Source organism: Telopea speciosissima, chromosome 4, assembly GCF_018873765.1.
Source record: "Telopea speciosissima isolate NSW1024214 ecotype Mountain lineage chromosome 4, Tspe_v1, whole genome shotgun sequence".
Classification (NCBI taxonomy): Eukaryota; Viridiplantae; Streptophyta; class Magnoliopsida; order Proteales; family Proteaceae; genus Telopea; species Telopea speciosissima.
The window spans coordinates 52,118,774-52,143,122 of record NC_057919.1 but is presented as its reverse complement, the minus strand read 5'-3'; the positions used below and the strand labels follow the sequence as shown (position 1 = coordinate 52,143,122).

Sequence of the window (24,349 nt, the reverse complement as noted above, 5' to 3'; positions counted from 1 at the left end):
CCAACCCAGATGCTGCTAATATCCTTGGCTTTCCTTACCTCTTTTTTTGCATATAGCTGAAGTTTCAAACAATTTTAGGAGCATTACTTTTCACTACTTATCGGAGAGGGACTCAACAAATCCCACTCCACCACCTGGAACTATTTGATTTTTCTTTCTTAATATATACTTTGTTTTTGTTCATAAAAAAAAAAAAAACCTCTCTTTGAAAAAACACCCTTTTTTATTTTTTTATAGCCTAGGTTGTGATTGAGCTTTGTTAGTTCCACAACTCAATGGGCCAAGACATTCAGGCCCAATTAGAGCCAGACAGGGTATTAGTGACTGATTCAGTTATTGCTAATATTGATATCAAGTGATACGTATATGTCGTATGAACTCAATTCCAGATCAAAACATCATTTTATCATAAGAAAAAAAAAAATTAGATCCATACCATGTCCGCCAATCCATATGGTCAATCGATATGGATTCCTAAAACCATGAATTTATATGAGAGAATTGCAAAACATGTGACAAAACATTTCCCAAAAAGTTTTCATAAAAAAAAGGGAGAAAGAATGTTGCATGATCACGTGGAACCTGTGCCCAAACACACATGCACGTGAAAATTATCACCCCACCCCCATGAAATAAAATCCCTTCCATGTTGATGCTCTTATGCACGCACTCATTGCCACTTGCTGGTGCATAGGCTACACGACCATGCAACAATAGCTTGGGGGGGCTCCCCCCCCCCCCCCAAAAAAAAAAAAAAAAAAAAAAAGAAAAAAAAAAAGGGTGTACCTAATGCACGAGGCTCCAACCACTACAGGGTCTCGAGAGGGTCATAATGTAAGCCGCTTTACCCCTACTTTCGCAGAGAGACTCTTTCAGAATCGAACCTGTGAGTCCGTGACTACTTGCCCAACAAAACATTTTCATTCTCACCAAGTGGTTATGGGTTATACACCCTTTTTTTTTTTTACAGCTTGGGCTTTGTTAGTTCCACAACTCAATGGCCCAAGATATTCAGGCCCAATCAGGGTCAGACTAGGGTATTAGTGACAAATTCAGTTGTTGCTAATACTGATATTGAGTGATATGTATTTGTCGTATCAACTCAATTCCGAATTTAAATATCATTTTATCGTAAGAAAAAAAATTAAATCCATACCATGTCCGCCAATCCATATGGTTAATCGATATGGATTCCTAAAATCTGAATTTATATGAGAGAATTGCAAAACATGTGACAAAACATTTCCCAAAAGTTTTCATAAAAACAAAAAGGTTGTTATTCATGTAACAAGGGTGGGTGGGTTACATTTGAAAAAATAACAAAATGGTGAAAAGACTATTAAGTAATAAAAAATAAAACATTGAAGTATCAATTAGGTAGGATAATTTGAACATTTCATTCTTTTAATAGAATCTCATACTTATAGTGTGAACTGACATATTAAATGGTTTACCAAAAAAAAAAAAAAAAACTGACATATTAAATGGTATTTCAGTCATTTCATAACATACACACTTTCCCGCCCTTTTCTCTCTGTCTCTACTCTTCTCACATTCGAACATCTCCCTCTCACATTCGAACATCTCCCTAACTCTTCTCGCTCCGCCGGAGTGCACATCGTCGACGCCTCCTACTGCCTCACCCTACTGCTGTGACCATCACAAGACGGTCGTGCGTCCTCTGCAGCGACCCTCACTGCTCTTTCTCTTTGTCAGAGTAACCATCGGAGAAGGCTTCACACACATCTCTTTTCTCTCGCTGACGGAGAGACCCAACAAGAAAGGCAACACCCACGCCGTCCTGTTGCTGCTGCCGTTTCCTTCTGTAAGAAATAAGGGGCCATCAGTTCCTCACATCGAAATATAAGTAGTTAGTTCTTAATGATCCAAACTAGAATATCCCTGATATACTAGCACAAAAGCAGCAGTAGATCACAGAATTACTGTATCTCATATTTGAGTAAAGAACAACAGAAACATCAGATGTAAGATGAAACAAAACAGGAAACTGGCTGGAGTGGAAAACGGAATGCATGGAAGAAAATATATAGATTATGATTTAAGGAGTAATTAAATACAACCAGTGAAAGAAAACAAAGAAGAAAAGTAATGACAGTTGATGCAACTTTAAGATTTAGTGGAAGAGCACTAACATTAAAACAATTAGCCTCTTCTTTGTACTCTGCTAGCTGTTGAAATATTAGATGGTTGGTAACTGATGATGTCGGAATCTAATTAATTACCTATCAAGTCCGCTGGTTGGCTCGTCAAGGAAGACCAATCTGGGTCTCATCAGGATCTCAAGAGCAATACTGACCCTTAACTTCTCTCCACCAATGATCCCTCGCAAGTGCCAGTTCCTGATTACTGTATCGGTACAGTCTTGAAGACCCATTTCAACTATGGTGCTCTCGACCAGAGCTCGCTTGTCCGACCAAGGCATCTTATCGAGGAGACGAAGACGAGCAGAGTATGAAATTGAGTTGCAGAGGGAGATTCCTTTCTCTACCGTCTAGTTTGGTCGTCCTGAGAGAGAAAGGGATTTGTTCGATTTAGGGCTTTTAGGGTAGAAGTCGCCAATGGAAGCAGCGGCTTTGACGGATTCCTTTATCTACCGTCGCATGAAGGTGCGCCGGCGTGAGGGTGTCGCACCATCGTCGGAGAGAAGCCTGGAGAGGAGAGAACAGATTCTGGTTTGGTCGTCGGTCGCAGCGTCGTGAGAGAGGAGAGACGAAGGAGGAGGAACTCTCATAAAGGAGGTGATTTTTTGGGCTTTCATAATTGGCCATTAGATGGTAGTGCAGAATTACGATTTAATCCCTTATTAAAAAATTAATTTAAAATTTATGAGTTTTCTTTATTTTTAAGCAATGAATTTGATTTTACTCAACTTTCCTTATAAAATTATTTTCAAATGCGTCCTAAATTGTAGTTTAAGGAGGGTAGTAGGTGTCTTGTTTTGTTTGGATAAATAATAGACCCTTGTTACATTAATAATTCCCCAAAAAAAAAAAGAGAAAAAAAAATGTTGCGTAATCATCTGGAATCTGTGCCCAAACACACGAGCACATGAAAATTATCACCCACCCCCATGAAATAAAATCCCATCTATGATGATGCCCTTATGCATGCTCTCATTGCCACTTGCTAATGCATAGGCTACACAACCATGCAACAATAGTTTGCCCCCTTCCCCCCAAAAAAATAGGATGTATCGAATGCATGAGACTGTGACCACTCTAGAGTCTCCGAGGGGACATAATGTACGTAGCCTTATCCCTGCATTCCCAGAGAGACTCTTTGAGTATCGAACCCGTGACTACTTGCCCAAAAAAAAAATTCCCAAAAAAGAATTCGGAAAAGGACTAAAATTTGCAAGAGATCCCCAGCGCACATTAGTATTGCGCCTGGCATCTGACAATTAATTCTTTTTGGAATTTCTGTAAATTTTTCTCTCATCTTCCCACCCTTACCCACCCTTAAGAAATACTGCAACCCGTGGAGACCGATTATGCTTCAGAAGGGAGCCATCCGCCTTCATAGGTTGGTGTCCTCCCTCTCTCTCATATTTAATCTATATGTTCTTTTTCATTGGTTCTCTTTGGTTATGCTTCAACAGATTAAAACCCTAGACAGTGCCTTGAAGAAGCCCTAAGTAGGATTACCGATTATCCACTTCCTTTGGTTTTGAAAGATCTCGAGTTTTTGTTTGATCGGTAAATTTGTCTTCAAATTAATTACATTGGTATACTTTTCTTATGAGGTTCTCTACACTTTCGTCTTAAATTTAGGTTATTCGATAGTTCCTAGCACTGGATATCGGTTGGGGACAAGGGAGCAGATGAGCTTCTGTTGATTCTTTAAAGGGTTTGTTGGACATTTAGATTATTTTCGTGGCTGTGACTGAAAAGGGTAGGGGATTTCGTGGAAGGTTGAGTTTTGTTGATTTATGGCTGATCGTAGTGCGGTTGCCAAACCAATATGGATGAAGCAGGCAGAAGAGGCGAAATTGAAGAGTGAGGCTGAAAAAGCTGCGGCTGCCAAAGCTGCTTTTGAAGCCACCTTCAAGGACGTTGAGAAGAAAGCAGAAAAGGAATCTGCTTCTTCGGATAGTGATGCAGAAGAGGCTGAGGAATTGGCTAACAAGCCTATTGGGCCTCTGGATCCTGCCAAATGCACGGCTGCTGGTGCTGGGATCGCTGGTGGCACTTCTGGTGCACCTTCATCTTTTGTTGTTGTCACCAAGGACTTTGATGGGCGAAAGATACCCAATGGAGGTGCTCACCTTAAGGTCAAGATCTCACCTGGTGTTGGTGTTGGAGGTTCTGAGCAGGAAGGGATGGTGAAGGATCAGGGGGATGGGAGTTATACTGTAACTTACGTTGTTCCGAAGAGAGGGAATTACATGGTGCACGTTGAGTGTAATGGGAAGCCCATCATGGGCAGTCCCTTTCCTGTGTTCTTCAGTGCGGGAACTACTGGAAGTGTGCTCGGTATGCCACCTACGGCTCCGTATCCCAATCTTGTTAACCAAACAATGCCCAACATGCCCAATTATTCGGGTTCCATGTCAGGAGCTTTTGGATTAGCTGGAATGATTCCAGGTGTTGCTGCTGGTCCTTCGGGAGGGGCATTATTGCCTGGGTTAGCATCCTTTGGAGAAGTTTGTCGGGAATATCTGTCTGGGCGATGTTTGAAAACTGACTGTAAGTTAAACCACCCACCTCAAAATTTGTTGTCCTCTTTGATGAATCCGGCAACGAATATGGGGACTTTGAGTCCTTCTGCTGCTGCAATGGCTGCTGCTCAGGCAATTGTTGCTGCACAAGTGCTTCAAGCTCAGGCACAGGTGCAAGCTCAGTCAGCAAGAGATTCATCTGGTATGACATTCCCTTACCTTCACTATTTATTAAAATCATTTGTAAGCATGTCTTTTTTTTCATGACTAATTTTTCTTTGTTCACTGTTGAACTAGTAACCATAATTGGGTGCTTCCTATCCATGGTTGGAGTACTATTTACTTAGATACCCACATGTTGAAGAAAACAGCAGAAACATATGGTTAACCAAGAAAATGGATGAAGTATATCCTATTTTTAAGAATTCCGTTTAAAAAAAAATCTAGATTAGTTATGATTTATTCATATGGGTTTGTTTCCTTAAAATGTTGATGTAGTTCAGAAGAACAAGAAAGTCAACAACAAACCAGACTATCACACTGGACCAAGAATGGGCTAAACTATGTAATTTTGAGTGTCCAATGGGTTGTATGGGTCATGGGCTGTATATTTTTGGGTTTACTTTTGTAATGGGCCAATTTTATAAGCCCAAATATTATGGATTTAACTCCTATACGGGATTAAGTAGTTAGTTTCTATTTTATGTTGCTTAGTCGTTTACAATGTTAGGCTTTATTTAGTTTTTATCTTGAGTTTTATTTAGTTGTTATTTTGTAAATCTCTCCATTAGCCAAGGAGAGTTTCTACTTCTTGTAACAGGGCAGTTTATTAATAAAGGAGGAGGCAGCCTCTAGCCTCCCAGGATTTTGACAGCCAAACCTTGGTGAGATTCCAAGGTGGAGATTGATGAGAGGCCATCTTCTAGTAATGTAGAAGTGCTAGGGTGAAAAGAATCAACACTAACACACCTACAGTAGACCAGAATCGTAGTGACCAAATAACAGAATACTTGGACAGTATATGGGAGTGTTAATAACTCAAGAGCAAACCAATGGATGGGGCTGTCCAGAGAGTTCAGAAACTGGGTGTCGCAGGTAGATGTAGTCTCCCAATCGTAAGTACATCACATAATATATAAAAAATATTCAGCAGCTAAGAATCACCTCCACAGTAGCTTTGATACCTCACAAAATCATTCAATTGCAGAGAAAACAAAAATTGAATGTAAAGAATAAAACAGAAAAGAGAGAAGAAGAAGGGAGAGAAGGATAGAAGAAGGGGCCTTGGACCTCTCACCCACAGCTATCTCAGCTGTTGAACAAAGATTCCTCTTAGATCTCAAGCAAGCAAACTGTAACTAAATTGATTTTTAAAACTGTTCAATTTTACAACTGATGACCCCTTTATATAGGTTGGCCAGACTTCTCAACAATAGAAGGTTGAAATTTAGGAAGTTAAGAAAATTTAAACTTGTAACCAAAAAGGAAAGAACATAAAATTAGAAGGTACCTTAAATGGAAACTCCTTGTCCAACAAGGACTTACTAAAACAAAGACGTCCTAAAAACTAACTTGATTGCTTGTTGAACAATCAACATAGGAAATAAAAATAGAAGTAAATCAGTCTTCTAGAAGCTGTAGCTGATCTCTCCTGCTAGATGCTGACTTGGTTTCTTAAAATGACAAAATAGGGGGCAGATCTGGTCTTCAACTTGGGTCTTCTAGGAGGATTCCCAATATGACTGTGACACTGTTCACATGAACATTAAGGTCCCGTTTGGTAACACTTCCATTCTGGAAGAATGTTCTTTTCAAAGAAGTGCTCCTTTTCGATTCCTTGCTGTGAGAATACTCTCATGGAAGAGAAACAGCGCTTGGTAAAACTGTTACAGAAGTGCTCCACGAATAGAAAAAGAACAGAAACAGTGTTTGGCAGACATTTTACAAAATCACTTCTTTTGTAAAAAAAAAATGACATAAATGCCATTATGTTCATTACGAAGACAACCTGAACAAAAGGAAATAAACCAAAATAATTAAAAAAAAAAAAAGAAGAAGAAAGATACGTAACAAAATCCAACCTATTCACCGTGCTTTGCCACTTATTCACTAAGAAGATCTGTTAGGCAGGCCTAACGAGTACCTCTCTATGCACTCCAAACTTACAAAGCAATGGGTCAGCCAATCCACCATGACATACAACTAAGACAGCCCTAGCAGGAAAATGCAAGACAACTCTAACAGTGTTGGCAGCAAGGATGTGGCCTAATGACTCCCATAAGTGGCCATATCATCAGCTTATTGGCACAAAGAGCAACGCATTTGCTGAAGATATTGGGCATTCAAAGCAAATTGCAAGAGAAGAGAACGGTTTTAAAGCAATTAGGAAATGTAATAACGAGACATCTATCTACTTGTGAAAGATGAACTAATTATAAAGCAATTCAGAAATGTGTGATAATTTTGTGCGCCCTTATGATTGAACTGTTATACCAGTCCCAGTTCCACTGCCCTTGGTTCTCATGCATTGAAACCAAGGTTTCAAAATTCTACATCAGGTAATCAGACTAGTCTCCATGGAATCCGATATCAAATCAGCTGGTAATTAGTTTAGGCTGAAGCATTGAATTGGTCAAAACACTTTTATTTCAGAATCAAAGTCAAGGACCGCCAGTTCAAATATGGACGAGTCAGTTTCAAATCAGCCAATTCACCTGATTCCAACTTACTTTGTGAACCATGACTGAACCTGCTATGCAACCATACAATACCACACTTTTAAAAGCTTTTCATTAAAAGTTTAAAACGGGACTGAATTCTGCAAGCATCAAGATACTTCGACATTGAGAGTGGTTATTATAATCTAACTACTACAACAAAGGGCACTTGCTGCCTGCTGCTCTTCCAACCTCGAATACAAATTCCCAAATTCAAAACACGTGTTCATAAACAGAACGAATTATTTACCCAAAAAAAAAAAAAAAAAAAAGAGGACGGATTCAAATGTCTTCTAACGAATCTCAAGCCTAAACAGTTAAATCTATAGAATACGAGATGCAGATCATATTCTTAAGCAAATTGGAATAGTATTCTTTCCTTTGCACTGTAAAATTTAGTGGACTAGTAAACAAACAATCCACAAGTTAAAAAATAAAATCCATTAAGTTCAAGGGATTTGCGGGTTTTTCTCGCTGTTGTTTGTTTCAGAGAGAGAGAAGAGGGGTGAAGAGAGAGTGATGAGAAAAGGGGATCGAAGCTACCTTATGGAGGAATCGATGGAGTTGTAGAGATTCGAGCTTTAGAGGATTCGCCTCTCTTGCAATGGAGTTACACTTCAGAGGAGAGAGTAGTTGCAGAGGGTTTCAGGTGCGAGAGAGAAGGGTTTTGGCTTTTGGGTTTTAGGTTTGAGACAAGGGTTTGGCGGAAGGTTTGAGAGAGAAGGGTTTTGGGTTTTGCGTTTTGCGAGAGAAGAGTTTTGGGTTTTTGGGTTTTGCGTTTTCATCAGGAATGCATTTCACCTTTTGATCTTTCTTTTGAGCCAAAGAATACAAAAGCTTCAAATTCGTGCTTCTCAATTCCTGATCTTTTCATGTTTTTTGAACCAGTCCAGTTCGTGAGAACAAAAGATTGGACCATGTATGCCAAACACATTTCTATTCTATATGCATTCCTGTAGAACAAAAGAACACCAGAAGCACTCTCCAGAAGTGTTACCAAACGGAACCTAACTCGGTTATTGTTCACATTAATAGTAACTCGTGAACAGTAGAGCATTGTTTTGAATTTGATTTTGGTCCTTCTCTTCTTCATGCTTCGATCTACATCAACTCTCCCCCACTTAAAAGGAACTCATCCTCGAGTTTTGTAGAATTTAGGGATGAGCTTGGTGTGGTGCACGTCCAATTTCAGCCCAAAAACAATACTCCGGCAGCTCACGGGTGTTTGAAATGTAATCTTGGAGATGGGGAGCTTTCTCTTCAAAAAATTCAGGTGGGATCATGAACTCTATGTGGTCAACTTCATTATCATCCATCCTGTCCATTGGGTCGTCCACGAACGTGTCTTCAACTTTCTCTGCTTCAAACTCGAGCTCTTTAAGATCTTCCTTGTCATTCACAGTCTCCTCAATGGTTTCTTCAACCACCTTGTCAACTGTAGTGCCAAGTTCTACATCATCCACTGTCTCAACTTTGGTTGCTTCAAATCCTTAAATGTAAGCCTTGATATTCGAAACATCAAGGGCTGACTCTTACTTGACGACTGAAATTTCTGGAACGTCTTCATCATTAACCTCAACTTCATGTTCTGGTTCACTGATTGAAGGTTTCTTCTTAATGTAGTCTTAGATTGGTAGGAGACTAACTAGGAGCCAGTAAACTCGGATCTGTTATGAATAGGTGAATTTGCTAGGTCAAAATAGGGTTTTTGGTAGGATTAGGGTTAGGGTTTGATGTGTGGGTTATGTCAAGTCAAGATAGGGGAGTCTATTAGTGAAGGTTACGTTAAATTTTTTTTTTATGGAGGAATGTATGCTGGAATGAATTGGCAGCAAGTTAGGTTTGGGGTTTTGGGTTTTGAAAGGTGGAAGATGATGGAATCTAGGGTTTATAATAATAGGAAATCTGGTGGTTGAATGGGCTTAACATTTAGCTTGAGTGTGGGTAGGGTGGAGGGGAATACATGCTGAAAGTTACGGCTAAATCAGATGGTTAAATCTGGAGTTATGGAGGTTTCCTAGTAGAGATGGGAGAGAGGGGTAAAAGTGTAATTTCAGACAATTGGCTGTGTGGATTGTAATGAAATTTGGATCGAGTCTCTCTTAGGGTTTGAGGAAGATTTGATCAAAATTTTAGCAGGTTCTAACGGTTAGATTTGGTTGGGAAGAATTTTCGTGAAAATCACCTTGCATGTGACCTTCTAGAAGGGAAGAGGAATAGTTGGAGGTTTTCAGTTCTAGACTTGTGGATGAAGAACAGATTGGATCAGACTTGGGGTGATGTTGTAGACTTGAACAGTGCTTGATAATGTAGAATCACTCTTGAAATCAGAACTTGAATGTAGAACTTGAACATAACAGCAATGGAGAAAACAAATAACAAATTCGAACCACCCGGGCTTCCCACCGCAAGGTGTCCATCGGATCAAATACCGATTCCTTCAAACGATCCACCCGGGCTTCATACCGCAAGGTGTTGATTGGATCAAACACCGATCCCACTAGCCTTGATCAAACACAAGACAAAAATCTTCACTGGAGAAGAAGAGCAGCAAAAAGCTTTTCATTAATCAAAATTCGTGTTCAATGTTTACCCCTCTTACAATCTTATATAAAAAACTAAAAAATAGACTCCTACAATAAAAAGGAATGGCCTAACCCAATCCTTAACCTATTAGGTAACTTAAACTGATTAGGAAACTGAAATAGACTGAAAACAGAGTCCTAATCTAGCCCTACTAAACACTTAACTACTGAAATCACTTAAATTGAATCATTGGTTGAATCGGTTCAATTTATGAACAAAAACACCAAAATAAAACCAAGTATGGAACTAAAACAACTAATCCCGTATGCAACCTAATTACCCATATTTAGGCACACAAAAGTGGTCTATTACATAGAAAACCCATGGGATCAAAGGCCCAACATGTCTAGAACCCAACCCAAAGCTTATTTCCAATAAAAAAAGTCCTTTAGGTGAATAATCTACATTACTTCTCTTATTGCTCTTCCATCTCCAAAACTTCAACAACTGCCACAATAGCATCGGTTGGAGTTGGAGGGAGATGGGGACCAAGGGTGGCTTTAAACGTTTTCTCAAGAGAGGCCACTTTGTCTATTAGTTGCTTCTCGCTCTCTTCAAGTGTAGGTGCCTTTTGGGGGTAATCTTGTCGAAGGGAAAGCTTTTTTCGCATATGTTTCGGTAGGTACTTGTTCTACAACTCGTACTTCATCTCTTCCCAAACCCTAGGTTCAAATCTTATAACGCTGTGTCTTTCTTCATGGAGTTTCCACCATTGTCTAGCATGACCAGTCAATCAAGAGTAAACAAACTTTAAGCTTCCGCTCCTCTGTTGGGTTGTACCAATCAAAATATTCCTCTAGAGAATCCAACCAATCAAGGAAGAAAAATAGAATACTCTGCCCAGCAAAGGAAGGAACTTCTGACTTCATCTTCCTTGTATTAACATCAACCCTAGAGGTGATAGGCTCTATACCAAGCAGAAATGTTAAGCTGAAATGGATCAACACTAACACACCTACAGTAGACCAGAATCGTAGTGACCAAATAATAGAATACTTGGTCAGAATATGGGAGAGTTAACAACTAAAGAGCAAACCAATGGATGGGGCTGTCCAGAGAGTTCAGAACCAGGGTGCCGCAGGTAGATGTAGTTTTCCACTTTTCCAATCGTAAGTACACCACAGAATATATAAGAAATATTCAGCAACTAAGAATCATCTCCACAGTAGCTTTGATACCTCACAAAATCACTCAATTGCAGAGAAAACAAAAATAGAAAGTAAAGAATAAAACAGAAAATAGAGACGAAGAAGGGGGTTGGGGACAGTAGGCTATCTCAGCCTTGGGCCTATCACCCACTGCTATCTCAGCTGTTGATATAATGATCCCTCTCAGATCTCGAGCAAGCAAACTGCAACTTCATTGATTTTTAAAACTCTTCAGCATTATAACTGAGGGCCTCTTTATATAAGTTGGCCAGACTTCTCAACAGTAGAAGGTTGAAATTTGGAAAGTTAAGAAAATAGAAACTTACAACCAAAAAGGAAAGAACATAAAATTAGAAGGTACCTCAAATGGAAATTACTCAAAATTGGAAACTACTTGTCCAACAAGGACTTACTAAAAACTAACTTGTTGCTTGTTGAACAATTAACATAGGAAATAAAAATTGATGCTAATAAAAATAGAAGTATATCAGTCTACTAGAAGCTGTAGCTGATCTCCCTGCTAGATGCTGACTTGGTTTCTTAATAAGACAAAATAGGGGGCAGAGCTGTTCTTCAACTTGGGTCTTCTAGAAGGATTCCCAATATGGCGGTGACACTGTTCACGTGAACAGTTACATTGTTTTGAATTTGATTTTGGTCCTTCTCTTCTTCATGCTTCGATCTACATCATCTAGTTGGTGGGAGACCAACATATCTCTTTTTCTTTCTTTCTTCTTCCACTTAATCCCTTGATCCCTGTAACTCTTTTCTGAACCTGTCTGAGCCTCACTTCTGAAGTTGTGTTGCTGATCTATTGGAGAACTTACTGATGACAACAACAGCTGTTAAAACAGCAACTGTTGATCTATATACCTGTAGCACCATGTGAAGGTCAGTAGACTTGAAGACTTTGATTCAAAAACAACAACAGAATGCTCAGATGTTAATTGGCAGAAGATGGAGATGAGAAATTGCCAGCAATAAGTTCTCCAATAGATTAGCAACACAACTTCAGAAGTGAGGCTCAGACAGGTTCAGAAAAGAGTTACAGGGATCAAGGATTCAGTGAAGAAGAAAGTAATAAAAAGGCATATGTTAGTCTCCCACCAACTAGAAGATGGCCTCTCATAAATCTCCACCTTGGAATCTCACCAAGGTTTGCCATCTCTCACACCATGGGTATCTCCCACACTCCCACACATGCACAAAGCACGCATAGATTGGCTGTCAAAATTATGGGCGGCTAGGGAATGCCGCCTCCTCTATTAATAAACTGCCTTGTTACAAAAATTAGAAACTCTCCTTGGCTAATCGAGAGATTTACAAAATAGCAACTAAATAAAACTCAAAATAGATACTGAATAAATCCCAATATTCATGGTTTTAGTGCACGGTATCGGAATGGGTATCGGCAACACGCAAAACCGATACGGTATCGGCCTGGATCGGTTGTATCGAACAAAACTGCCCCTGAATTTCCTTAAAAAATGAGTTTCTGACCATTTTACCCCTTGTCCGTACTGTGCTACCAATACAGTATCGGTATCGGTGACTAACAACCGATACTTAGAACCATGCTAACATTGTCAATAGATCAACAGTTGCTGTTTATGGAGTTAAGATGGTGCATGCTAGCATAATCACTATTAGAGGAGCATAATTTATTTAATTAGAAACTTTATTTAATATCTTAATTTTGTTCACATGTTTTTCTTTTAATTTGTTTTTCATTGTATTTGTTAAAAGTTATGATCTGTACTGTTAGTAAAGCCTGATTTTATTGTTTATTTTGGAAAATTTGTCTATCTAAATCTATTTTGTTACTTTTGTTTTCTTCATGTTATTATGGCCTTCCTTACTTGTAGGGTTACTTTATTCCTGTACAAGTCTAATTGAGTCAGTTGATTTTTTGCTGTTGGGTTTTTTCTTATTTTAATGTGGGTTTATGTTTGAATTTTATTGAGAACTTAAAGCCATGAACGTTGACTTGATTGAATATTAATGAAACATTTTTTTGGAGGTTATTTGTGAAATTTTATTTCTTTTAGCAGGGTTTCTGTGTTAAGTGTTTAATTCTTAAGTTCAACTAAAACATTTAGTTTACTACACTCACTGTAAGATTTGTTGGTGGTGGTCCTTTAACGTCAGTGGTGTCAATATTTTTTTATGTTGACACTCAGGTGAAGTCAGTAATTCTTCTTGGGGCGAGACCACCAAACTAAAGGGAAAAGCTAGCTTGACCCTCTTTTGAGAGGGTAGGAATTACAGTCGAATGCTGGATGCCAGCCACATACAAGGCTATGCTCCTGTTCACTGTTCCCCCCTATTCATTGTTGGATCAAGTCCACTAGGCATCCCTTTAGCTCTTCTGATGTATTTTACTGGTTAGATCTCACTTTTTTGCTCGTCTTAGGGACATTTTTTTCCTTCAAACCTCTGATGTTGCATTTGGTTGTTTATCCTCACAATTTGAGGAAAGAGTGTATTGAAAAAAAAAACAGAAGATCTATTTGTTTGGTTGCATAAGGGGGAGAAAAGTTTGATAAAATAAGCTGTTTTTGGGAAAGGTCATCCCCAGTTTTGTGTCTCAGCCATTATGTAGGAAAACACAGTGAAAAGAAAATTGAGGGAAATCTGGTCATACCTGGCTTCTCCTCTCCCTTTGCAGGTTGAAGAATGACCAACTAAAATTCTTGGACAAAAACAAGAAGGATGAACTTTGTCATATGTTTCTCTTGATTTTCTCATTGCAACTAAATGACTAATGAAGTAAATATTGACATTTAATCTCTTTTCCTTTTTGATGTTTCTTTTCTTTTATTCGAAAAAGCAACCAATCCCAGACTAAGGTGCCATTTGTTTTCTTGTGAAACCTCTGCAAATACAGATTTATCTGCAAAATTTGCTTTGTTGCTGTTTGCTTCAACCTGGTAAAATGAAAATCTACATAAAATTTAACCTCAGGTCCAGTGTTTTTTCCCAGGGCAATTTCATGTTCAAATTGAGCTGCATGGAAAAATAATTTTATTTACTTATTGTATGTCCAGGAGAATTTGCAAGTTGTAAAATTTTGCGAGTAGTTTTACGAGGTAGCAAAAAAGGCTTAAGAGAATCCATCTTGATCTTTAATAACCCCTTTTACGATTAGTCTCTCTCTCTTTCTTTTCTTTTCTTTTCGGGGAGTAGAAGATTAGTCTTTATCAAAACATTATAACTCTATGTACACTATAGAGACAGAAATATTTATTTTTTGTAAGTTATCTTGTGAATTCTGTTTTGCTCTCCTGTTAAAACTTATCTCCCTTTTATGATTTTCTATCAAGGGTTTCTTACCTTTCTGTTTCTGCTCCAATTAGGTTCACCTGAAAAAGCAGATGTGTTAAAAAGAACGCTCCAAGTAAGCAACCTGAGCCCGCTTCTTACAGTGGACCAGCTGAAACAGCTATTTAGTTTTTGTGGCACCGTCGTTGAATGTAGTATCACTGATTCAAAGCACTTCGCTTACATAGAATACTCAAAGCCAGAAGAAGCAACTGCTGCTCTTGCATTGAACAATTGGGATGTTGGAGGCCGTCCTTTGAATGTTGAGATGGCAAAAACCCTTCCTCCAAAACCTTCCATTTTGAATTCTAACTTGAACCAGTCTTCTTTGAATGTGATGATGCAGCAGGCAGTTGCTCTGCAGCAGATGCAGTTTCAACAGTCTCTCCTTGTGCAACAAGCAGCAATAAATTCACAGCAGGCTGCCAATCGAGCGGCAATGAAGTCTGCAACTGAAATTGCAGCTGCCAGAGCAGCAGAGATAAGCAAAAAGTTGAAAGCTGATGGTGTAGGCAATGAAGAGAAGGAAACTAAACGAAAATCCAGGTAACTGTTGTTTCCTTTTAGCTTTATTTTCTTTTTTTCTTTTGTTTTTTGTTTTTTGTTTTTTGTTTTTTGGTTTTTGGTTTTTTTGGGGTTAAGAAAACCTTTAGGACCTATATTGGCAGTTGGCTGCAGTCTTGACTATCTGTTACTTGGTCCTTCCTGGTTTAGAACTTCTAGATAATTACAATATTCCTGATAACAGCAAGAAAGTCTTCCAAATATAACAAAAGTTCAAATGAAGAACTTTTATATGTATCCAGCAGAGCCTGATATGTATTAAAATGATTTAGAAACTTCCATAATGATATGTGCAAGGTTTAAAGTATTGGTATTGGGTATCGTATCGGAAAGGAGATTTTAACTGATGTATCGTATCGTATCAGAGAGACGCATGATACACTAAAGATACACATGGAAATGTTTAGGATATATGCAAAATATAGTTTTGAAGCATAGAACACTATAAAAAATTATATATAAAATATATCATGTACAAGAGGAGAACAAAGGATGACGAGACAAGTGCATTCAATTGATTATGTATAGAGGATGAAGTTTCTTACTTGTACTAATGCAAAAAAAATGTTAATTTCAGTTTGGGGAAGATTTAGGGTTTGGATACACACCTCATTCAAAAAACAAAAGTTTGATGCAATCAATTCAGTTTTTTTTCCCACTAATCTAGTGATCTATTACAAAAAACGACACTAAAAATCAATATTTTAGCAAAAAATTCAAAGTTTCGAGAGACAACTGTTCTTGAACAAATCTAGTTTCGATCCTTGATTGCAGGTTGTTTAATTACCCAAATGATGATGAAATCAACACTACTAGAGTCGTTTTTTCCAGTAGAAAAAAAATTGATTACAATGCATTATAGGAGCTCTTGGTAAGTGTTTTAAGTCATTGATCGAGTTATATAGTCTATAAGAGATGTATCAAGTGTATCAAACTATCAATAAGTATCAACCATGTCCAGTCATGTATCGACCCTATACATTTGATACTTTTTTTAGGTATTGTATCGGTACCCTAAAATAAGAGACGTATCGGTTAGTATCCATGGATATGTTGAGATACTTAATGCCTTGGATATGTGAATTAGGTTTTTAGATCATTCAAGTCCCTGGTTCACTTGATTTCCTTAGGAAGCCTGATATCCCTTCCCTGTGCATGACAATCCATTGGGTGCCCAAAAATATGTCTACTTGTTTTGTGGCTCCACTAGTACTGGCTCAATTTAATTCATTCAACTTTCATGACATGCACTCTTCTTTCTGGCTAAGTACGACATGGACACAGGTGGGTGTCTGACATCGATACAGGGTCCTGATGTGGCACCTTCTTTAAAATTATTTAGGCTTATGTAGGGAACCAAATTTTCTGATCATTTTTTGGTTTGGGAGTTAATTTAAAAGCAGTAGCAGTTTTATTGTATTTATCATAGTTGTCAAGGCGTCGCCTAGGTGACGCCTAGGCTTCCAGGCTCCTTGACCGACTTGGTCGCCTAATTCGTGTTGCCTTGATTTTGGACCCTCTCCAATGCCTTGGGTCGCTGAGATGCCGTGACAACTATGGTATTTATTGAAAAAATTGTTCTGTTACTGTAAATGGTATTATGACAACTGATCAACTGCCTTGTAAATTGTAAGCAGGTCACCGTCCAGTCCTCATCCAAGATCAAAGTCCAGATCAAAATCACCCATAAAATATCAACGTGGCCGAAGGTTCCGCTCCCCCTCTCCTCTGACCCGCCATTCAAGGGATCGTAGATCCAGATCACCATTAAGATCTCACTATCGCACTGACTACAGCAGTGAGCGGAGGTCCCATAGAGAAAGCAGGGATACCAGATCTGGAAGACGGGAAAGAGAGAGATCACATGATCGTTATTCTCTCTCAAAGAGGAACAGGAGTAGGAGTGTGACTCCTCGAACAAGAAAATCATCTCGGGCTGGTTCAGCCTCTCCAAAACGTCGTCAAGAAAGTTTAAGCCCTAGAACAAGGAAATCATCTCGTGCTAGATCAAGGTCACCAAGGCATCACAGAGGCAGCAAGTCATCCCCAAGGCACAACAATGAGAGCAACTCAAACCGAAGGAGACGCTCAAGGTCTAAATCTGCTGAGGGCAGGTCCCATGCGGATGATAGGAAAGATAGAAGCAGATCTGAGAAGTTGAAGCCTGATGACAAAAAGCCTGAGAAAACTGAGTATACTTTGAAGGAATCAGATCTAACAGGGAAGGACTCAAGGAAGATGAGGGAAGATGGCATCTTAGATTCATCATTACCAACTCATGAGAACTTGTTATCAGAGGATGGAGCTTTAATTGATGGAAGAGATGGAAGTAGGCGTAAAAAGTCTAGACTTGATGACACAGATTCTGGGAAACCTGAGGCTGCAAGTAAGGATCAGGATTCTGATGATATTTTGATGGATTTGAAAGATGATAAGAGTTCTTCCAGGTCTCCGGTGTTAAAATCAAGTGAGAAGACTGCAGCATTTGTAGATGTCAAGGTTCATTCAAGTAGTAGAGAGTCAAGCAGACATGACAAATCAGCTTCTGAGCAAAGAAAGCATGATAAAACCAACACATCAAGAAAGGAGCGGGATTCTTCTGACAAGGAAAGAACCCATGCCCATGGTCATGATTTGAGCAGGCATGGGAAATCAAATTCAGAATCTAGAAGACGTGAGAAAGATGATCCAGTTAGAAGGGAAAAAGATTCTTTCCGTGATGATTCAACATGCTCAAGGGAAGATAGGAGAGCCATGGAGTCTTCGAAGTCCAAATACCACAGGCATAGCTCAAAGCATTCAGAGGATAGTTCCTCTAGAAGTACTAAGGATCGACACAAATCAGACAAATCAAAGTTGCGGGATTCTAAACCTGAGAGATCTGCTGCTGCCACGACAGGAATTATATCTGTCAATTTTTATTCATCTGAACTAGGAGAGGATAATGCTGTCAGTTCCCGAGAACTGAAGACTCGTAATAGTTCACCTGCAGCTAAAGATGGAACCAGTAGGGATCCAAAAGATCTTAATAAGCATGAAGACTTGATTAAGGCGGACAGAGAACTGGAAATAAATGATGACATCCCCAATGAAGAAGGCTGTATAGATGGTAGTTTCAAGGAAAGAGGGGAAGATGTTAGTGATGCATCTTGTTCTAAGTTCAAGACCCACATTGGAAATTCACGAGGTGATAGAGCCTATTTTGGCACAGGAGATTTAGATAGGCTTGAACAGTTTGAATTGGAGCACGGGCAATTAAATGAAGATAATTCCCTTGGTGATCGTGATGTTACTGATTATGAATTGACTGACTTGGTAGGTGATGGGCAGCCTCAACAAATAGATTGCATTTCAAAAGAACAAGAATATGCTGACAACATTTCCAAGGACTTGAGGGAAGATGTGATGATTTCACCTTCTTCCAAGCAGGAGACTAGGAAGAGAAGTTCATTGGCAGCAGCTGAGCCCTCTAATGATGCAGCAAATCTGGGGAAGGATGAAAAGTCCGTGGAGTGTGATGTGTTTGACATAAACGAGGACAATGATGGTATCTGTGAAGTGTCAACAGATGTCAAATGCAACACAGAACCTGTTTATTTCCCGCCTATCACCAAGGGACAAGAGTATCATCCAGAAGGTTCAGTTGAAAATTATGGACGGTATGGGGGTGTGGAGGGTGAAGATCAAATTGAAAAGTAATACTCTTAAGGGATGCTGGGTGCTGGGAAGGTTGCAGATTGCTTTTGTTGGAGACTCAAAGGAGAAGTTCAACACCTAAATGGATAGGATTAATAAGTTTCGGGAGATGCAAGGCAAGCAAAATTTTGAACTGGGTCAGGGATCAGTTTTTTTCAAGAGCTTCTGGAGAAGATTCGTGGCATATAAGATAGAAGTTTGAGTTGGCAGCCAGGAGCAGATCAAGTTTCTTCTACAACATGTCACGTAGTTTGAGTTTTGGAGGAAGGACCTTGTCCTTACTGGAGCAAGAGCAATCTGTGGATAATTTTACTTTTCTGTACTAAGAATTTGGTGTGACCTTTAACTCTTCATAAATATTCTTGTGCTTGTGTATCTTTTGCAGGTCTGAGGAAACTTCACGTAAGAGAGTTTAGGAGCAGACCTTGGTTTGGTCAAAGTGATTCCAAGGAGTGAACTGTATTCCATGCGTCCAGGGTCTATCGTGCAATGTCTGTGACAAACTTATTTTGCTGCTTAATGTATGTTGCACATTATCTCCATCATTTGGTAGTGGATTTTTAATCAAATGGCTTACCTACTGGAAATGCTAGGGTTATTTTCTTTTAATTTATTTTTTTTAAATATCAGATTCTTTTTTCAAGTCTTATTATCCTGGATCTTATGTAGACTAGGAGTTACATCTCAACAGGAGCTGTCTGATATGAATGATTTTCAGTGGAAATATAATGGTGGTTGATCTCTGAGAAGATGAACCTACATTGTAGGTTTGTTTTCCAGGATGCATCCCATGGTTGTCAGTTTACATGATATGGCTTTTGTACTTGATACTGTTTTCTTTCTCGTCGTGTTGGATGATTGAAAAGTGTGTAGCATTGTGATAAGCCTTTCTCTGAGGTTGCTGATTATAGGCTCCACTTTATTTTCCTTTAATGGTCTGGTGGTTGCCTGTCATATCCGAAATATGTGCAGGTGTTAGATGGTGGGTTATGGCAGCTTTCCAGAGCAAGTTGGCAGGGTTCATCATCTCTATATTGGATTAAGGTATGCAGAGGAACTTAGGTTACAGATTTGACTGTTTTGTGAGGCATCTCTTTGCCTCTCTCCTATAATGTTAAGTACTCCCATCAATTTCGGGGAATTATGGAATGTTAGCTTCTGCCCCTTGCTTGAGATGAAAATATTTCCTACCAGCTTATAGCATTAATTTTTTTATTATGCTTATACCATGTGTTTTAAGCTTTGGTCTTCTCCTCCCTTGTCCCCCTTTCTTTTCTTTTCTTTTTTTTTTTTCTTCTTTCCCCACTCCCTCCCGCGAACCCCAATCCCAATTGTCTTTGATTAGGTAAGCTACTTTTAAGGTCGGCTGAAGCCAGGGAATTCTGGGTTACATTTAATCCGCAATCTCACCGCATGAGCTTTGAGCAAATTGGCTGAGTTTGTACCTAGTTCATGGTGAATTGTGCCATGGTGATTTTAACAGGTAACTTTTTGGGAAACCATGGAACAGAGTTTGGTTAGGTTTTGCAAAATTATGTTATTATTTGGATCAAAGGCTTTAACACAATTTTTTTTGTTGGTTTCTTAAACAATTTGGACACTGTTGCTATTTACACACTACACTCATAGGTGCTGGCCTGTGGATCTTAATAAATTCTAATGGGTCATTAAAATCTGTCTATTCATTAAATAATAACCACAAGCATCAAATTCTTCTTTGAATTCAGAGGACAATGGATCTCCTGCTTCAAAGTGATGACTTTTCCATTCTGTTAGTGGATACGATACAAACATATGTTTATGATGCTCTGTTCTGGTAACTTGATAAGAGTTATGTTGCCTCCATTCATCAAGTAATATCCACCTGCCTCAATGTTGCTGTCGATTCAAAAGGATAGCGGATCTGCTACTCCAAATGGCTGATATGTCCTGTATGTTTTCAGCTACAAACTTACATTTGTCATTCACTGATCTGTTCAACCATGGGGTTTTTAAAATTTTTTTGGACATGGATATGTTTCGTTTGCAGGGTTTTGTTTTCATTATACTACCGTTTGCAGGATTTTATTTTCATTATACTTTGGTAGCATCAGTGTATCACATTACAGAATTGGTTTCGGTTATGTTAAGAGCTAGTTAACAAGGTTTGGGCAAAAACCTTGGTGTGTTATCATCATTGACTAGGGAAACTAGTCAGTGTGTGTGTTGCCCTGGCAAATGTAGTTAATACTCTTTTGTGCAAGGTCAGTACTTGGAGAAGTAGTTTTTTAGTATATGATATATTTCAGAAAAGCAGTGAATTTCTTCCAATGGTAAAGGGCGAGTTGTATCATTTTCCAATTGTTATGTAATTTGACCTGCAAAATTAATCAAGTTATACTACTTCCTTGAACCCTATCTCGTTGAAAGGGGTTTGTTTCTAGGCATGTTTTGTTTGGTAAATTTGGATGAGTCTCCTGATATGAGCCACAAGAAGGGGCTGATTTGATGATCTGACTCATTTCTAACTAGGCCACCATCAGGATTGCTATTTTATAAAATGTTGGGCCAATTGTACCTTCTTGGCCACCATTCTTTACACTTGTGTGTGTTTTGTTTCAAATGATTTTGAAACATGGTTCCTAGGATTTTTAAAACCTAGCCCAAATCAAACTGAATCATTCCTTCTTGTATCCTCTTCGGGCTGGGTTATTGCACACTTGAAACAAAATCGAACCAACACGAAACCGACTTAATCCGAAACTAAAACAGGCATAATTGGAAAATTAGGTTTTACGACTCAACTCGCTCTTCTCAAAACCTGGTGACTCGGGCAAGTGAAATCTAGTAAGTCGTCTCTTTTTGTTTATTATTAATTTTAAATAATATAGATCTAAGAGATAAATGAATGTCGAGCCGTTGACCGCACTGCAGAGTAGGCCAGCAGTTGCTGGTGAACCGGTGGAGACTGTCACGGTGTTTCTAGCCCACGGCTTTCTCCATCATCCAAGAGGGGGTTGGAATGAGCCAGTGTTCGGCTAATTGCAACAAACCCCATCTGTGAGTCATCGGTGCCTTCACAGCAACGCAACTCAACCTGCAGAGCTCAGTACAGGTCTGCAACCTCTGATGGTTCCCAACTTGAGCCTGAGGTTTTCTTGCAAAAAGTCATGGATTTGCTTCTCAAGATTGATTCGATTCGGGTGAAAATAAAATAGGGTAATAACATTTTTAGGTTTTCTAGGAACTCAATTCAGGTAAGAATAAAATAGGGTAATAGCATTTCTGTGTGTACCCTTTATTCTTGGCATTAGACAATGTGGGTTTATAATTTGTAGGGAGGAGATCCAATGGTTAGGGAAGGAAAGAAATTAATAGCCGAGTTCGTGTTCGGTTCTTAAGAGTTTGTTGATGGGTTTTTTCTCCCTCAAAGGCAAAGAGCTTGAAACTTCTAGAAGATAATAAGAAATCAAGGGCTAGAATCAGTTGCCCCTGTCTAGGCATGGGCATCTATGAGAGAGATCTGAGTGGCGAACAAAGCTCTTGGAGAAATTGAGCAGCAAAACTCGGGGAATTTCTGAGAATAACGGGTTAAGGCATGTTAAAGCTTGAACCGTTTCATCTTAAGAGACCTTCCATCTATGGTGAGATTTTGGAGAAACGTCATGCCCTTGGATCAGAAGCAAAGAAAACTGTGAGCTTTGTAGTATTTGAGGGTACCCATGGGTCATTTTTAGGTGGTCATGAAGATGGTATGGATCATTGATTTCTTGCGGATGAAAGGAGAAATCTTGTGGAAAATCTGTGTAGGGAAGTTGATGAAATTGGAGCTACATCAGAGTAGACAAAACTGCAATCTACGAGGGGAGAGATCCTTAGGAGAAGTGAAAGAGGTGAGCCAGCAGAAAGAGAGGGTGGATAGAGGAGGCGTGATTCCACGAGGAAGGAAAAGAGGGGGGGAGGGGATTGGGGAGATAGGAGATGGAGTTGCGAACGAAGACCTGACCAGACTCGGCTGGTTTTGGTCGACTCGGATAAAAACAATGAGTCTATTGTGACTCGGGAAAATGCAAATTGAGTCCAGTCATTTTTTATGCTGGTCGAGTTTACTTGACTCATGACCAGGTTTTTCTGTTTTTTAACTTGACTCAGTCGACTCGTTTGATTCAAAACTTGGTTTTCCAACTATAGAAACAAGGTGAAAAATTAGGCCATAACCGAAACCAAACCGTTATCATCTGATAAGAACCCCCATTCTAGCCTGAAACTCATTTAGAAAAAAAACTGTAATTTTTCCATAATTGTTTGTACATTTTTTTTTTTTTTTTTTTTTTAAAGAGCAATTTTATTGAATATATAAAAGGGGGCCAACCAAGCCTAATACAGAATACTGGCAAAGAAAGCTAAAACTTAAAAAGGGGAACTCAGTCCTAAACCATATTAGCAAGGGTTAACCCGAGAAAAATAATAAAACAAGCCTACAGGGGATCTGCGAGGCGCACCGAGGGGGTCCTTGTCCTATTTGATCTTCGGGGGATCCCAGCATATACACCAAGCCGATCAAAAGCCACACGAGCCAAAAGACCCTCCTCCTCTGGTGAAAAGGGAGATGAAGTCTCTTTTTCAACCAAGAGTTGTTCTACTGCCGTGTCCACCGCTTTAACACCATGCTTTGCCTTCTTTTGATGACGAGTTCTACCAATAACTAGAGTTGCCATACAGCTACTCATTCGACCACCTCGAGGGGCATTCCTACGGCCTTTACGATTTGTACGACTCAACACCTAAGTCCACCCACCTTGCATCTCCTCATGATCAAATTGGTCATAATCCGGCCCACCCACATCTGCCCCGGATACACAAGCAGAATCCATACCCATATTTAGGCCCGAGTTCACTCAATCCGATCCACCTACGTGAGATGAACGCACCTTATTTGAACATAAAGACTCCTTTCTCAACTCAACCTCCACCTCCTCATTACTTTTAAAATCCTTATTTGAAAATAAAGAGTCCTTTCCTAACTCAATCTCCACTTCATCATTACTTTTAAATCCTATATTCCTTTTTGCAATAAAAACTCCATATTGATTGTCAACATCCTCATCTACAACCGTATGAGAATCCACAATGGGATCAAGATGATTAATATCTTTGATAGACAAATCTTTACTTATCAAATTATCACCAATATCTTCACTATTGGACTCCAACGAATCCTCCACCAAGTCCACCAACAATGCAAAATCGTTATCAACAATAACCGACTTCCCTATATTCTCTCCAATGGTTTCAAAATTTAAATTTGAATATTGAATTTGTGAAATTTGTTTCATCCCCTTGCCACCCTGGCCGGCTGCCGAAAAACCATCTCCTCCACACAAAACCACCACTGAAGGCGGTGGAACACCACCCTTGGCAACAACCACCCCCAACTCCTTCGCCTTGGAACAGCCCTGCGCACCTGAACCTGCCCCTTCGGCCACAACCAGCCTATCCTCCTGCAATCCAGTCCCCATGCGACACCCCTCCTCTCTGCCTTGTACCCCCTCCACTACTGCTGCTGTGTCGCTCGTCTCGGCAACACCCTCTACCATTACGGCAGCACCCGGCTGCACAGGTTCAACACCATGAACCCCCTCTTGCTGCACACCTTTAGA

The 24,349-nt window shown here is 39.4% G+C and overlaps 1 protein-coding gene and 1 long non-coding RNA gene across 6 annotated transcripts; both read left to right on the top strand.

The window, feature by feature from the left end:
• Positions 1–3,825: 3,825 nt before the first annotated feature.
• LOC122657754 (serine/arginine repetitive matrix protein 2) lies at positions 3,826–19,319 on the top strand. Of its 5 annotated transcripts, none has more exons than XM_043852551.1 (4): positions 3,826–4,880; positions 14,486–14,996; positions 16,652–18,169; positions 18,245–19,319. In XM_043852551.1, the coding sequence occupies exons 1-4, from the start codon at positions 3,950–3,952 to the stop codon at positions 18,711–18,713; spliced, it is 3,429 nt and encodes a 1,142-aa protein (XP_043708486.1). In that variant the 5' UTR covers positions 3,826–3,949; the 3' UTR covers positions 18,714–19,319. The 5 variants fall into 5 exon arrangements, with proteins under 5 accessions (XP_043708486.1, XP_043708487.1, XP_043708485.1 ...); XM_043852552.1 differs by having other exon boundaries at positions 16,652–18,201; positions 18,334–19,319; XM_043852550.1 differs by having other exon boundaries at positions 16,652–18,634; positions 18,688–19,319.
• Positions 19,320–20,041: 722 nt separating this feature from the next.
• Positions 20,042–20,444, top strand: LOC122657755. The gene is made up of 2 exons (XR_006332349.1): positions 20,042–20,193; positions 20,340–20,444. It is a non-coding gene; the product is annotated as an uncharacterized LOC122657755 (long non-coding RNA).
• Positions 20,445–24,349: the final 3,905 nt, after the last annotated feature.